The following is a 17537-nucleotide window of genomic DNA, read 5'->3' as shown; positions in this document are numbered from 1 at the left end:
TTACACACTAGTCATGCAGGATACTCTCAACACAGGATTTTTCAACAGAAAGTATGGACAAAGAAGTGAAATGGGAGCAAATTTGATAACTCTGGCTGTTTAAACTTCAAACAGTGGGTTGAGTAGCTGCACATTAAAGAACAGAAGAGAAGCCCACTGGTGTTACAGATCAAGCATTGAAAAATCCACTACAGCATGACCATGTTGTTATTAATACAGCATGTCATCAAAGACAGAATTGGACATTAATGACTTCACATCACAGTTTTAAAGGGTTACGGTGGTCTAAGAATTAGCAGCTCTCTGGAGGAATCCTGTGCACTGAGCGCGCCATCAAACTCGGTCCCATCAGCTGCAGCCGCTATACACAAAGTCACTTTATTGCTATCTGAGCGCACCGAGCCTCTTTGGTTCCTTCACACCATCGGAGCCTTACGCTTCATATGTTTAGGGTTAAAACCCCTCTGTTAATCATTAACACGTGTGGCGTTAGACTCTTTTCTGAGCTGTCTGTCTTTATTTCATTTCACAATTTGGAAGGGAAAGGAATGAATTTTCTTTCCATTTTCTTAGTGGAAAAAAAGCATTAATTTTCAGACATGGCCTCTCATGAATTTAAATAAAACTAGTGTGGCTGGTAAAAAGAAAAGTGAGCGAATACGAATGGGGGATATGGTTTGGCACTTCTATTATTTTACATGGTAGCTTTTTTGGCACTATTCCTGGAACAGGGTAAATGTCAGGTTTTATACCAGTCTATTTCTCCCCTTGACTTTGATTTGGACAATTTGAATAAATAAGAAGAAAATGATATGCAACGCTGGATACCTCACTCTTTAACAGCCTCGCATTGGTGCAAGTGTTGTGTGGTGCATGTAGTTTTAAAACAAACACAGGATGAATCTCCAGGAAGGAAATGTTTAGCCTAGTTTTTATCTGCCAGCAAGACACACTCAATGTGTGAGCTATTCAACTACTCTAATACTCTACTCTACTCTTTCATGGGGACTGTAGATATAAATCAAAAACGTATATTCTAAGCATCACCATAGGGATTAGGTTACATCTTTTTATTATCATACGGCATGATATTAATCTGTAGAAGCATAAATATTACTTTAATTTAAGCTATGCAGGTGTTTGTGTATGAGGGTGAATTTTTCTTGAATAGGAAAGAAAGGCAGATTGAAATTGTCTGTGAGTTTAATCGCTGTTTTCGACTGTCTGCATCCCACACAGCGAGCAATGGTTGCTGGCACGAGAGCAGGGAGACGGATGCTGCGTTATCAAGACGACTGTTAAACAGCTCAGTGGAAAAGAGGCAGTTCAAGGCTTTTCTCCGACCTTTCAGATAGTCGGGGGAGAAAGAGAGAACTTTCACTCCTCTTCTATAGCGTGTGTGCTGATGACAAAGAGGAACAGAAACTTCCCCTTGAATATTTTTTCAATATCGTATTCAACCCCAGGGGACACATTACGTCAAATGGGTGAGGGGCGCCACTCATTGTGATACAATATAAAGGTTATTGTGGTATTGTTGAAAATTTTATTTTAAGGCAGTATGGATGTTAAAATCACCCATGCTCAGCCAAAGAAGGCCACTAGCAGGTCAAGAAACTTTTTGTCCTATAAATATATTCAGAATCTCCTGCATTTCAACAAACATGTTGAAATGAACAAAAAATGTCTCAAGAAAATAAAGATTCATAAAATCATAACTGATTCTTTTTTTTTTTTACAAAATAATGTATGTCTTGTAAATGTTAATACCAGTAGGATAGACCTGATGTGCAGTAAGAGGTAACGGTCTTATGTAACCTATGTTTCGGATACAGCGGTTTTATCCATAACCCAGAGCCATGGGCCATGGTCCAACAAAATCCACTGCAGCCTAGTCTGAATGGAGCCCCAGGACAGGAGCTGGACACACTGCAGAGCACAGGCCCCTACTGCAGGGCTGGAGGAAGTGTGAGAGAGGCCAAGGCTGAGTTACCTCAGCCAAGAAACCGATGCTAACGTTTTTAAAGGTACACTAAGGTCACATTTAGGAGAGGACTTCAGGCAATGTTAACCACAAGTAAAATGTGTCCGTTCATTTCTGTTTGAGCTCACAGCCGACAGGAAATCTAAACGAGCAGTAAGCCTTCCTAACTGGCAAAGAAACGTAGCTTGCTTGCTAGCTCATTTAATTGGTGAAAACAAATGTTAGCTAACATACATAGCAAACGCAAAGTGTGCATCAGCACAACCTTTAAGTGCTTCAGAGTTGGCTGGCACTGCTACTGTTGGTTAGCTAGAGTGGATATGAATCAAACACAACAGCTTTCATGAATTCAGATACAAAGTCTTGTGTTGGGCTTGTTAATTTAGATTGCCTGTGCCTGCTCACACCGTCACGGTATACTTGAATTGAGCACAACCATCGTTACTGTTATTAGCAACACCTGTGTTGTTCCTACTATAGCAAGTAAAAATGTCTGCTCTGAAGGCATCTATTTAGTTTTTGTTTTGTATAGGCATATGTGTGCATTGAATACTTTAATTATACACCAAGAATGATTTGGTGCACTTTTTATTCCTTTATGCATTTGGATTGTTATTCATTTTTGTTTTGCCTCGTTTTGCTATTGCTATATGTCTACCACAATGGTCAGTTTTGTTCATCACGGGTGCCAGTTTTTTTATTGCACATTGCAAGCCACATGGCTAAAGTGACAAATGGTGCGCTCCAAACATTTATGGCTCACAATTTTAGGATGCAAAATTCCTTTCATCAGAGCTTTTACTTCAGTAGTGGTGTTGTAATACAGTGGTTCTCAACCTTTTTTCACGTATTCAACCCTGTGAAATATTTTTTTCAGCCAAGGACCAGCTGACCAGTGCAAAGCATTTTTGGTTGAAAAAAAAAGCTGTAATACACAGAGCTGTGGCATCAGTGTCTGAATTAATATGGAATATATACAATTCAGTTTATGAACTTATATTTTATTGAATATTTATTAAATAAAACATTTTAAAGTTTTTTTTTAATGCATGTTCATTTTAAATATATTAAAAACAAATCTCACATACCCCCTGGAGGGCCTTCACGTACCCCCATTTGAGAACCACTGTTCTAATACATTCAACTTGCTGGCAAATATTAGTCTTATCTAATGGGACTACATCATACTGGACGACCATGGGTGTCTAAGTGATTAATGGCACTAGTCTGGTTGTTACTTTTTAAGATATTATTTGGGCAAAGAATTCTCCACTGAATTTCCACGAGGGCTCCTGGTCAAACATCTATTTTACAACTGCAAGCCTCTCAACTTTAGAGTCCTAATTCACCAGTGAACCCAGTGTGTGGCCACTAAGTGCTTATTTAGAAATTATGCATCTCTTGGAGTCAAAGCACAGCTCAGTTTGGAAGGCCTATTCAGAAGTATGTGCTGTAAAGTACCTATCATCGGGAATTCTGTTTGTAGAGCTGAAGCAAAGAGAAAGGTGCTCAGAGAAAGGAGCGAGTGTGTTTTATTGTGGGTGTATTTTGAAGAAGGAATTGCTGGTGAAGAATATGGAGAAAGAAAAGATTGATAGGCGACTTATGGAGGTCTTAGGGCACTCACATGGCTCTCATGTTGTTTTCAGGCAGCAGAGGGATCTCCAGAACTTTGGTGTTGGATTGCATGACTTCATGGCTGGCGGTGGAGACGGTTTTGCCAGTGATGCGGTGAACCTGGTAGAAGGCATGTGGTCGCAGGAGGCGGTCGTCTGCGGTCCCTATGAACAGCTGCAGGGTGAGCGGCTCGCTTTCCATGTAGCCATAAAGCTGGCGGGAGAACAAAGGGATCCAGGTGAGAGGCAACATCAGGTTTTTAAGACCTCCATCTTAGGCAACCCCTCATTTAAGAAATACAGATAGAATGCACATCGGCTACTGATAGTTAAAGGGGCTTTTAACGATAGCTGACATGGTAGAGGGGCTGCGAAAATAAGCCCCTTGTCTTTGTTTGTTTTTTGGTTGAGTTGGAGACCCTTTTTCAGCGGTCTTTGTTGTCCTTTTTTTTTTTTTAGCTAGTTTTACCTTCCTTGAAGGGTGGATGAAGAAAAACGTTTTTGTATGTCTCCGAGTCTGTCTGGGGTAGGGATCTCATCTGTACGGAGACATGGAAGCTGATGGGGAAGCCGGCTTTCTAGAACTTCACTGATCTATTAAAAATGGTATTGCTGTTAGAAAATAAAAAAGTGCCTACAAAGAGGCAACCAGTTGGAAGTAACTCTGTGGAACAGAGACAAAATAAGACACAAGCGCAATCATCTCAGGTCTGCCTCGAGATGAGACGCTCAAAGTATATAAAGTATGAGCTTTAAAAGCACACTAAAGCGATTGACAACCAGTATTTGTTTTAAATTGGTGTACATCAAATGCAAGTCAAAATGCATGTGTGTTAAACAGTTATTTCTCTGACAATTATAAACATACATTTATGTGTCTATATAGGTACAGTAGCCGCAAATTCAGCAAACTTAACACCTACGTTTAATAACACCAAAACACTTCGTGGGGCTTGGCATGCAGACGAGATCCAGCCCTTTACCTTTGGGCAGTTATGAACATGCATTATGATTTCCATTAAAGCTCAGAAACTGCGTCCCACTGTGATGAAAGAGACTCCTCTATCAGAACCACCACTTCAAACAACTACTACTTCCTCTTGAAGGCCTCCATTAGCCGCTACCGCTCAAGTAATAAAAAGATCAAATCTTTTAAAAAAGAGAAGAAAAGCTCCAGAGCCATGCGTAGTTTGAAAAGCACTGTTGACTTTTTGGGGTCAACGCCACTTCAAATATTGAGTGCAACTGCCAATTTACATTCAGTATCCCTGGATCATTTTCTGACAGTGTCTAAAGTAACATTATTTGATGATTTAAACAAGTGTATAATGGCAAAAAAAATGAGGCAGGGTTCCAAAGTGTGGTGAAGGACAACTGATATCTTATGAGTGATTTCTGACCAGAATAATTCGCCAACCAAGTTAGGAGTCATACACTGCAGACCTCCCAGGATACACTTGCCCTGTGCAGCTCAAAGTGGTCATATGGTTCAAACCGAGCGACATCCGAGAGGACTGACTTCTCATCGGGTGGACCTCTTTGGATCCGCCCAGGTGGCTACTTGACCGCATAAGACATTTACTGTGAGGGATCACTTACAGTAGACCAGGGCTCACCAAGCCATGGCAAATCTAAAAAAAATCCCACAAATTGGTCAATTACACCCCAACGCATTGCTTCTGACCAATTTTCCTTGAGCTCCATCCGAGTGAAAACAGTGGTCGCGTCGGATGATACAAAAGACTCCTGTTGTTTATCTAAGACACTGAGTCATAAAACAAAATGCAGACCATATGTAACCTATGACATAATCTGATTAATGGGTTTATAATCACCTTTGTGAGGGCGGTCAGAGATGGGGCTGTTAGGAAGATGTAGGTCGGTGGAGGACTGGAGAGCTACGTCATTAGTAGTATGTGGAAATTAGTGCTGCAGTGTCATGGACACCCTGTCTTTTTTGAAAGCTAATTTGTCTGGATACTGTATTAAACGTTGTCTGGCCTGATAATAAACATGTCGATTAAATGCCTTTGGTCTGTACAAGATGACAGATGCTTTGGATTTGGGATAAGGCAGATGATTTTCAGTATTAATATGTTGAATAAGAAGAATATATGGCGAGACAGCGGAGGCGAGCATATATCCATATGTCTCAATATTCTCAGCAGCCAGTGGTTATCATGCTTTGCTTTGATTCAGATACCAAGGACGCGCAAAGGGGGAGCGGTGAAGCTAAAGCCGTTGTTCATCTCCACTTCCAACCATCCTATTTTTCGCTTCAGCTCCACATAGTGTCTCTAGCAGCTGTCTTGACCTGCGAGCTAGTCACACATGCTAGTCATCAGTGCGTTAGGCCGAGGTCAGGGGCTTCTTGAAGTCTTGGCGTCCCAAGAGACCACTTCATCTGTGTGGTGATCTCACCGGCAGACCTCGCTCTGCTTGTTATATTTTACTTATGGTGTCACCAGTGGTAATTATCCATAGCCACACATGCTACCAGTTACTTGTGTATTGACTCGTGAGAGCGCTACGGTGGACCATGAGGTACAAATCGGAGACGCCGGAGCATTAAATTGCATGACGTTTCCTCATGATTTAATAAAACGCAGGCAGCCACGCTACAAAGCCGTGTCGTCTGTCACTTTAGCCTCAGTAGACTTCTTTGGATGTCTCGGTGACCTCCAAGCATTACATCAGCTGCCACGTGGCTGTAAGGAAGCCCACAAGAGAGGCATGAGGCAGGGAGGGGGAGGCGGGGGAAGGGGGGTCTTTATCCCTTCACTCGTCTTGCGGTAGCGCACGATGACGGTGGCGTCCACGCTCAAAGCCGTAGTGACCTCATGCAGGAGAGGAAGTGATTAATGAGGTCAGGTAGTCCTCTTGGTGACGCTGGTCTTCCCAGCAGCAAAGGAAGGCGGTCTAGTCCTCCCTGGGCGACCTCCCCCGATCACTTTACCATATGTGCTCCTCTGACCCTGTCCCTAAGACCCCCTTTGCTTCTGTGATGCTTTCCTCAAATGCACACCACCAGCGGAGCACAAAACTTACTTCTTCATTTTATTCTCTAAGGGGGAATGAGATGGGATTGAGATGGGGGGAAAAAGTTGAGATAGTGTCGTAAACTTTAAGTGTGGGCTGACAACAGAGGCTTCACACACACACACACACACACACACACACACACACACACACACACACACACACACACACACCTGTGACCTCAGCTTTGTATTTGTGTCTATAATGCAGCCTGTGAGGTTGGACCAGAGCGCAGCTAATTTTCCCCAGATGAGCTTTCCGAGCTGTGACTGCAGCCTATCTGGCACGCGCACTGTATATTTATTTTGAGATAATCTAAACCGAGTTTGAATCCAGGCTTGATTTGCAGCTGTTTCAGGGGTGCCAACTTCTGCCACTGTGTCAGCTAGAACCATTTACACCTCCAACCGCAGGCCGCCTCCGTACGAGCCATTTCTGATAGCTGAGGCTGAAGTGAAAACATTGTGGATATGGCAGATGATGCATTAATTTCATAATTGTATGCAGCTGTATTGTCTGGGTCTGTGGTGAGGACGTGGACGGGGTGTCGAGCTGAAAAACGTGAGCGCATCCTGTGCACTTTCCGCCGTTCATCTCCCAGTGCCTTTGGACCATTACAGATCCATCATCTGTATCGAAAGTTACAGCCCTTGGGTATACAGCCCCCAGAGTTTTATTTTCTTCCTAATTCTCTTCGCTTCACTCACCAAAAATCGGTCATCAAATAATGACAGATATATATATATATATATATATATATATATATATATATATATATATATTTCTCCTTCAGTTTCTTTAGTGATAGTGACCGCCTCAATGCTGCCTACACCTGGCCTCAGTAGTTCAAAGACAGGATTTCAACATGCACTGCTTAATAATGACTTGCCGGTAAATTAGATGTGTCTGGCCTTGCTACAGATTGAGTGTGAATAAACTCCACAGGTCTGCAGTGGGCTGCCTGCTATCCCTCTGCAGTGATTTCATCACTGCCTGGAGAAATGTCATGACTCGTAGAGGTCCACGTGGCGCAGAGAATTGGGGAGAGGAGAAGCAGAAGGCGACTGGAAGAAGCAGAGGAGGGTGTGTGTGTGTGTGTGTGTGTATGGGGTGGGGGTGGACTGAAGCAAGGGAGGAGAAATACAACAGCAGATTCAGGCCTTTTCTCATTATCACCCCCCCCCCTCTGTCAAGTGCTGACAGTCCCACGGCCAGCCTTTGCTGTATCCAATTAAAGGTACACTCGTCCAAGTTGTCTCTCCTTCCAGACTTTACTCTATCACCCTCCTGGCCCGCTAATGTCTCCAGTGCCTCATATTGAATGCATAAGGCAACATATGCAATCCTTTAATGCGCCACATATTCATATAGCTCCGAAAGCTGCTCCTTTTTATAAGCAACTAGGCAGCTACAGTTTTTGTTGAAGCGAGCACTCCGGTGTTATGTCATTGAGGGCATAGTTTCAAGCTCTGGCCCATGTCTAGACCAGCGAGGGCCCAAATTCCACATAAAAAGAATGGCTATGTTACCAGCACAGCCTGCCATAAGAAGTATCGCCCAAACCTACAGAGAATCTGAGTAAGATGATGCACTGATGAGTGCTGGGCCCCCCCAACAGCATGACTACCCACCAGTGTCTTACTTCATAAATCTGCGGGCTGTCTGGTTATCACCTCAAACCAGTGAAAACGATGCACATTTCGCTCCATTTTTGTTTCCACGTGCTATTAACTGGTAATTAGTGGTAGCCCAATACCAGTGTAAGGGAAGCCCCGCAGATGGAAAACCACAATTTAAGAGTGGCATAAATACCCCTTTGGGCAACGAATAACGGCCCTGACTAAGCTCTAACAGCACTACAGGGTACGCCGAGGCTTTTGAATATCAAACAAGAGGCGGCAGTAGATTTAACGAGCAATTAGCAGCTACAGTATAGGATGCTGCAGATCAGGGTGTTTTTCTTTCTTTCTTTCGTCGAGACATTACGCAGCCAGGAAGCGCCGGCTCCCAAGGTGAAACCGCACATGCGAAAGGACCGAGCACATGTTCGCCAAGGTCTTTCATGTTGTCGTGGCGGAAACATACTGCAAATTTGATGTGCATTACATACAGTTGCAGAGGAAGGGAGATGGGTATTAAGTCACGCACACGGTAATAAGGACGATGGCCACATCCTGTTGAAATTACACCGTGTCTGTTGCTGCTTTGGACTTAATGAGAGACTGAGTGTGTGTGTGTGTGTGTGTGTGTGTGTGTGTGTGTGTGTGTGTGTGCGTGAGTGGTAAAGCCCTATAGGCCAGTCATTATCCTATACGGACTATCCATATGCAGGACTTTGCTTGCGCGCCGTGCGATAGGATTAATACTCCACAGGTGTGGCTGTCTGATGTTACTAAAGTTCTGGCAGATGTCTGTGTTTCTCGTCTGATGTTGAACCAGAAAGCCTTTTGCAACGTCTTCAGCTGAACCCGATCAGAGCCGGGTCACGCCCTCGATCCATATATTCTCAATGCAAAAAATTATTCAGCACATTTCCATCAGTTCTCTTCTGGAAACAAAAACATCAATCAATGTTGTGGTTATATTCTAAGTAAAGGTAGACTAGGTTTTTTAGTTTTTTTTATCTTGAGCATGGCTTTGAAAGTCATCCTGTGGACATTTGGCATAGCTGTGGTGAGAGAAAGGAGAGTCTGGAACAGTGCGAGAGGAGCCGATAGAGTAGCCCTGATCCCCTTAATGGCGCTGTGGTCTGCTGCAGTAAATAAAGTGGAAAAGCAGCCGCGGGGGTCACAAAAGTGGACCAATCGGGAGAGAGGAGGTTAAAAGGCTGCGGATGCGGAGGAGGGGAAAGGGAGCTGGGGGGAGGACAGAGTCCTCAATAAATGACGGAGATTTGGAGAAGGAAGCGCAGGGGAGCCGGCTCAAGCAGCAGAGGTAATGAGTCGAGGTAACCCATGATCCCGAAGGTTTTCCTCGGTGTGGGGCTGGAGCACAGACGCTCCATTCTCCTCGGCCCACAGTGGGAGCGCACTGGTTTGTGGCCGCCACTTAGGGTGATATCAGACCGTACAGATGCGAAACGTCCCTGTGCGTTTGTCAGGCAAACGCCGCTGCTTGTTATCGAGTAGCAAGTCAACAACAGTCTTGGTTTGATTATCTGTCGCTTGCCGTCTCTCTCTCTTTCTCTCTCTCTCCGGGGGGAACTGTTAAACCGCAGAAACAATGTGTCCCTTCATGTTTTTCGGCTTGCTGTTTTTCCCTCCGCTGTTGCTTTCCAACACACATGTCACCACCAGTCACAGCGCACACGTCTGATCATCCATGAGCTTAAGAAAAAAACAAAAAAACAACAGAGCTGTGGATGAATGGACTTCAACCGAGGGAGGCCTGCTGGTGCAGGTTTGGGAGATGGTTGAAGGATGAGCGGATCACAAGGAGTGACATCCTCGGGCCCTCCAGGGAGGGAGGGTGGCACCGGTGCATGGAAAAGGGGAGGTGGCGTCCGATTGGTGTTGGGATTCTGACTCCTATCCACCCCCACCACAGCTATGCTCAGCCAACCTCGGTGCCACCGGGCCCTAATCAGCAGGATGCAGAGCATCTCCAGGGGCAGCCCAGCCAGGCCCCAGCTGCCTGGTGGCTCCCTCTGCCCCTCTCTCTCTCTCTCTACTCACTCCAGTCTTAAGCACAAACACACACACACTTCCTTTGGTGCTTCCTACACCCAGGTCCCTGTGTTATTATACACTCATTCTCCTTGACTGCACCTCACCCACCCAGCGCCTGCCACCCGTTACCACAGGGCACCGGGGACCGCTGTCCTCCACGACAACGCAATTTCACCCAACACCTACAACAAAGACTAAGAGAGCTGAGTCAGATTCATGACGTGCACTCCAAACTGTGCAAGAACTCCTCGAAGATACCGCACATGCTCTTCTTCTTCTTCTTCTTCTTCTTCTTCTTCTTCTTCTTCTTCTTCTTCTTCTTCTTCTTCTTCTTCAATATACCCTCTGGCATGTACACATGATTGCGTAATCATTGTCGATTTGTCTCTCTACCAGCTGCCATGCTTGCCTAGTGGTTCAACCCTTGTGAAACCCTCCAGATATTCCGAGTGACTGCGCATAAATCACTCCTCACCGAAAAGCAAGAGTAAAGTGTGAGCTATGCGACTACGGGGAAGGTGTGATGGCAAAGCAGCTGTTATCATATTTCCTCCATGACGACCACTCGCCAATAATTGGACGACGTACACAGTGAGACTTGAAAAACATCCTTGCAAAGTTGGCAATGAATTGGTGTCTGTGCGCCATGTCAAATAAACAACCGGGGCCATCGACGTGAACGTGGTTGCGAAGACACACAGGACGGCGTGCTCATGGCTTATTTTTACTCCGCCTGCCGGAGTGAGTCAAGAAGTGGTGTGAACTAAATCAGAACCAGCCTCACCTGCCACAGCTGTGCACAGCAAGCGGACTCTGTTCAGCCTCATCGGGGAGGTGCGAGGGAGAGATGTTGATTCACCCGCGTGTGGACAAAGGCTTGTAATGAAAGGGAATAATTACCTGTGTGCACAGAGGCCGGCCTGTTTATAAGACCGTGTCGGTCAACAGCTGTCAAGTGCGCTCCGAGCAGACCGGGATGTGCTGACAACATCTATTTACAAAATAGGTAGGTGTGTGACAAGGACGGACCACCACACTTGAAACCGTGGGGTGCAGTTTTTTGCTTTGGCTGCATGATAAGATACAACATCTGCTACCTGAAGTCTTTCAATCAAGTGTGCAACAAAATCGATAAATTCCCCTGTATATCATCTGTTACTTTTTGAATCGACGAGATGAAAGAGGTACATTGTTGCTTGACCTATCAGGACGGGCACAGCGCTAGATCCCCCACTTTAAGTCAACCAAGATGTCAGCGCAGTGTGATGACAGCGGAGCGGAGAAAAGGAGCTCTGTGCTGTGCCGCTGTGGCGAGGCTGACGTGCGCTCTTCGCGTGTTCGCCAAGCACAATAGTGAGAGGCGATGGTCACGCTCTATACTAATTGAGTCAGCATGCACTGCTGCTGGTCAGAGCGACCTTTCTGCAGCAGCAGATTGACTCCCGGCTTCGGGGAACATTAATAAAACGGCATACGAGAACATACAGGAACATATGGACAGGGGTGTGCGTTATGCACACGTATGCAGTCAGAAGTCTCAGAAGCGGCCGGAGGGCTTTTGAGAGCGGCTAAATTTGCCAGACAAGTTTGCAACGCTAATTTAATGACATGTTGAATATTCTGTATGTTTTTTTGGTTTAAATCCCTTACGTCTAATCTTCTGGTGCAAACTTTAATAGATGAAGACAATATCCTTTTACTCCTATTTTTTGGTCGCATTTTAATTCTGAAGAATGAGCTGTACGAGTTTTGCAGATAATATAGATTTGAAAGGACATCACATAATTCAGAAATAAACTAAAACTGACAACTCAAATCTGATTGAAATCTTTTGTTGATAAAAAAAAAGAAGACAAAAAAGCAGGAGAATGTCAGTTTCAGGACTAATGAAAGAAAGCTCATGGCTGCTCTGAGACAATATGCTGTCATAAAGTCAGCAACAGCCAAACTTTCATGTCTCTAGCTTGTTGTTGGACAGCAAAAAAAAGCCCCATTAATCAGTCATGAATGCACTGTAATGACAGGAAATGATTCAACACAAAGCTGACCGTGTCTCTGATAAACACAAGCGTGCAGCAGTGAATCTACAAACCATCTGCTGGCCAGCACAGTGCTGGTGACGTACCTGCACGACAGGGTGGCTCCCACACAGCGCCTTCACCGCCCCTCGGCTGCCTTCGGTCTCGTAGTGGGCCCTGTGGTGGGACTTTGGCTGCACCTCGATCTGTAGGTTGTATGGGCCGGAGCAGGACGGAAGCTGCCAGTCAAGAGCCGGCAGAGATGGACTGCAATAACATGACACATTTTTCATTAGGGCAAAATAACAATCAACAATCTGTTTCATACCCTACCGCTGTTTGATACAATAGTGGATTAATCTCAATGGGAAATATTGACACTTCCTGTGCTAAACACTTTGCTGAAAGACAGGAAGTGCTGCAACATACATTTCCAGGTTGCTTAGAATAAAAACAATTGTATTTTATCCTATTCTTTAAACAGTGGTCACATTGGATTTGCCAAAGTACGAATTGTCAGGTTGGATTATTTTCCACGGTTTCCATCACTGGAGTCACAAAGTTCAAAACTTGCTTTAAATTAGCCCCAAATTAGGACACTTTATTGTAATCCAACTGGCTTGATCCTTTTTTTCGTTTCATCATGGTCTGAAATCGAATCAATTGAAGTAAGTCGTTGACGTGCGTAATTCCTGTGCCCTTTTATTTGAAAAATAAGCGAGGGGTGAATGTGCCCCGGTTAGAGAGCAGTGTGTTTTGTATTATGGCGTGACAGATGGGAGTTAGGAAAAATGACAGTGGGAGGAAAGACATTTCTAGGGCACAAAAACAAATCTCAGACAAAATTAGCCTGTCCTTTGATACAATTATCAATTCCAAATTGATTGCTGAATAATCCGAAAGAACGGCCACAGTCGTTTTAAGACAATAGATGGAGTTATACCATGGAATAAGGTCAGCAGTACACCCTGCATGATATCTCTTTCTCAGAGCTGCAGCTGGCCTCCCTTAACATCATTGTTCTCGAGATGGAGAGCCAGAGCTTCCCATGTGAACACCGTGGAGATATCTAAACCAAAACAAACATGTGCAAGACAATATTTCGCTATGCCGGATGCCTGGTAAACGCAAAGCCCTGACCCGAAGGGTGGCGCAGCTGAAAACAATCTCTGGCATCTTTGTGGAACTTGCGGGCTGTTTGTTGACCCAAAACGAACTGATTTCCCCCCGCGGGGCTTTATCTGCCCAGTCAGGGCATGACATCAGGTTAGCCACACAGAGAGAGATGGGCTGATGGCGCGACAGACCACAGCAGCCAGCCGGCTGATTAACCCACAGACTGCTTCCCCTTCAGTCAGGCCTGTCACCATTACTTCCTGTTGCTCACTATCTTAATCAAACACTTGATTTCCGCCAGGAGACTGTGCTATTGCCTTGGGAGAAATGCCACGACGGACACAATTGAAAATGAAAAAGCTTGTTTTGCTCAAAAGTCAAAATCAATGATATAGTCGGGTGCACACTCATGTGTATTTGTGCGATTATGTCTATATGAGTTCTTATGTTTGTGTGAGGGTTGCTGTGGCAACAGTGCCATGCACATGCTGGGCAACTCCACCCTGTGAAATATGATTTATGAAATAGTTTTGATCTTCAAAGAGAACTCCTTTTTGGAAGTGAAGGGCATGCAACTTTTGGATTTCTTCCTTTTGATATGGCCTTTGAAGATTAAAAACTAAAACTGAAATCTTGTCCTTGCAATAAATTTGCAACGTCGAATGGAAACGAAAATGCAAAAACGGGGCAAAGTAATGGCATTATTGGAAGAATTGTTTTACCTTTGCACTATCTGAAAAATGTTAAGGTTTGCCTTCGACAGAATGTGTTTGTCTAAATAAGTAAGCACCTGAGTGTGCTTTATCGTCTAACTAATAGGTGGGTTTTCACTTTGACTGGTTAGATCTGTATGCTTTAACTTTGTTGCAGTAATACTGGGTTGCTGGACCAGCTCCACCTACCTGAGGTAAGGCTTGGGTTTAGACCAGGAGTACGGATGCTGTGGCACATCCAGGAACCCTCCACAGTAGCTCTCCTTCTTGAGGGCCATACGGGAGGGGTAGTCCTCATGGCAGAGCTCCCCATCGGGGTCCACCTTCAGGCTCATGGAGTGGTCCAGCATGGTCTTCCGCGTCTTGATCGGGATCCCCTCCCCCATGTCCACTACTCCGTCTGTGGTAAGAGCGTTGATGGCAGCCACGATAGCAGAGTTGGTGTACTGGTTGGTGTTGGCCTGCCAGTTCTCATCCGTGACGCTGACCCTAGGGGAGCCATGTGGGGATGGGATGGGCGACTGGTTGGGAGAGCAGGATGTCTGACGGTAGGTGGTGCCGTTAAAGCTGTACTTTCTCTTCCCCATGCCGCCGTTGTTGACTCCGCCGCCTACACTGCAGGAGGGGGAGTTAGGCCTGGAGCCACGGGGTTGTGCCGGCCAGCCTTCCTCGGCCACGGCTCCTATCTGAGGGGAGGTGGAGGGTGAATGGTGAGGGGAAGCCACAGGACCGCTGGCATGTGGGCAAGACATGAGTGAAGAGGAGCCTTTGGGGGAAACGCAGGGAGACTGCCAGGGAGAGTTCTGTGGGGAGTTGTCGTAGTTGTAGAAGCCCGACTCGTAAGAGGACGCCTCTGAGTTACAGCTGCGAGAGGAAATGCTACTTGCTGGGCTGAGGCAGCTGGGGTCACGGTAGCCGTCGGCATTGGGAAGCGTCAGAGTCACGATGGAGTTGACGCCTCGCTTGATGATGAGGTCCTCACTGTTGCTCTCTTCTACCTCGTCCTCGGGATACTGGCTGTAGGCCGTGATCTCAATACGGGGGCTTTCCAAAGCCGGGGCCCCATTGGGTCTCAGGCCGTGGGGCAGGTAATAGCCTGATGCTGCATGGTTATCGTTTTGGAGGCTGTAGCCTGTCTGGTGGCAAGAGGAAACTGGGCTGGACTGTAAAGTGTGGTACTGGGTGGCCAGACAGGGGTTGCCCATTCCCAGTGGAAGGGACAAGCTGACATTTGGTGTGTAGCTGTATGCATCTGAAAGAAAAAGAAGCACATTGTAAGTATATGGAGGCCCAGTATATGACAACAGACCACTGAAAAAGCTCAGAGCCATTACATTATGTTGGTAATTAACTATGATTGCATTTTAGAACAATACCCCGACATAAATGTTACCAATGTGTCCCGCAGCGAATGACTGCCTCCCTTCTTCATAAACATCTGGAGAAGCTTAGCAATCATCTCCAAGCATTTACTGTATGTGGTTGCTGTGTAGTCGCGAGTTGCGCTGCCAGTCTGTTTGTTTGATCAGTTCATCTAAGGCTCTATTTGGCACTCCCTGTTGTCATATGTACTCTACACAAATTCCTCCAGCAGCGCTGATGGATGCCTTATTTGATTGATTGCATCACTCACTGAGTGAATTAGGCCCTCCCCTGTGGAAAACTGACAGCACTCTCGCATCGCTCTGAGCTTGTGATTAAGTCAAAGAGAGTTTGCTGCAGCGTTGCACACAGATGCTCCGCGGTACACACACAAACAAAGGGCACGCACAGGCAAGCGCGCAGACAAGTGCACTGACATACAAACTGGGGTCAACGTAAGCAGATGCGGCCCAGCAGGTACGCCTTGTGGCGGCTGCGTCGCAAGTTGTAAACCTAATGTCAGCCTTTTAATTGAGAAAGTCAATGAGGGTAAAAGTGGTCAAAGAATGACAACCATTCAGTCTGAAACCCAGCAAAGGGGCATTCCCCTTCATGCGGCGCGCTATATTTGTTTACCACAACGCTGCGCATCACATGAAATGATGAATCTGTCACACACCACATAATGTGTGGGTAGGCAGTCTGAGAGGACTTTATGATATTCTATTTTCAGAGGCGATTACGCGCCGACGAGCTCAATACACCACAAATTGAGTGAGGCCGAAGGCCTTGTGCCCCGTCGCTTTTGACAAACATTAACCTAAAACAGAGAAAAAAAAATCTTATTCTAATTAAACGGTTATGCTTTTGTTTGACTAAATGCAGTCTCTTTTTCTTTTCTTTGTTACATTGAACATAACATTTCCGATCCCAGTACAAATGAGTGCCGTCGCACTTTGCAACATACAGGAGGTAAAACAATTAAAAAAGACAAATAAACAAAAGTAAATAAACAAAATAAACAAAAATAAAAAGACCCTCCACTGTACCCACCTCTCTCAGGTTCATTCTGGACACCTTGGCTGTACTCAAAGACATAGCTGAAATCAAACTCTTGCCTTTCATGCTGGAAACTCATCTCCGTCCCGAGTGATTAGACGCCAAGTCTCAACACAAAAACTCCAGCTCAGTCTCCTCTGATGCTGTTCTCCTCTGGTTTGCCCTCTTCTAGTGCTAAACAGATGATAATGCCCTGCCCACTCCACCCGGTGGGACACACCTCCTTACTTCAGGCCTCGCTGACTTTGCTTGAGAGCTGCAGTTGTTATTCTTTTTTTTTTTCTTCTTCTGAGTGTGTGCGCGACCAGCGCGCGACACACTTGACTTCTCCTCCCACCCACTCAAACATGCACTGGGGCTTTCACTCCTGTGTGCTGCATGATCTTGAAACTTGACTTTTTTTGCTTCTCCCACTCACACACACGCGCACACTGCTGAACTAACAAAATTATAGCAGATCATCATTTGTGGGGTGAAACAAATGAAAGAAGAAAGAAAATGAGTCACTCTTGCACTCAAGGCAGAGCCGCTGCATGTAGTTGTAAGCATGCCTGTAGTTTTTCTCAATATATAGGTTGTCTCAATGTTCTTTTTTTTTATCCATATGCACTTTATTATTATCATCTGCATTCACTTTGTATGTTGACAGGAGAGAAACATTTTTTCAACTCTTCTGTATGTTTGCACATGTTGAAGAATTGACAATAAAGCTGACTTTTGACTTTGATGCGCATGAGAAACACAGTGTACACAGGAGTTCATTTGAAAACACTAACTATCACACAGATTACAGCGTGCTCGTTCTATCCTGCACAAGTCTTTTTCTCAATTATGCTATCACGATCAAAATGCTCTCTCCCCACAACCGAGGCAGCTTAGACTAAAGAATGGAGGGTTTTTACCCGCTAGAGTTGTGGTCTCGGCTGGGCTCAGACTGACGGCACCTCAGGGAGAGATAGGTG

At 45.3% G+C, this 17537-nt stretch overlaps 1 protein-coding gene across 1 annotated transcript in view; it reads right to left on the bottom strand.

Moving 5' to 3' along the window:
• Positions 1-17537, bottom strand: part of LOC306745114 (nuclear factor of activated T-cells, cytoplasmic 1-like) — a gene marked incomplete at both ends in the record, with an annotated part of 56638 nt that overhangs the window by 37735 nt on the left and 1366 nt on the right. The window contains 3 exons of the mRNA XM_079227850.1: positions 3612-3814; positions 12433-12592; positions 14344-15406. Coding sequence (XP_079083976.1) covers positions 3612-3814; positions 12433-12592; positions 14344-15406 — 1426 coding nt within the window. The remainder of the gene's footprint in view (positions 1-3611; positions 3815-12432; positions 12593-14343; positions 15407-17537) is intronic.

This window comes from Taurulus bubalis (genome assembly GCF_910589615.1).
Source record: "Taurulus bubalis genome assembly, chromosome: 12".
Taxonomy (NCBI): Eukaryota; Metazoa; Chordata; class Actinopteri; order Perciformes; family Cottidae; genus Taurulus; species Taurulus bubalis.
The sequence above is the reverse complement of the archived record's forward strand: the minus strand, read 5'-3'. Positions and strand labels throughout refer to the sequence as shown.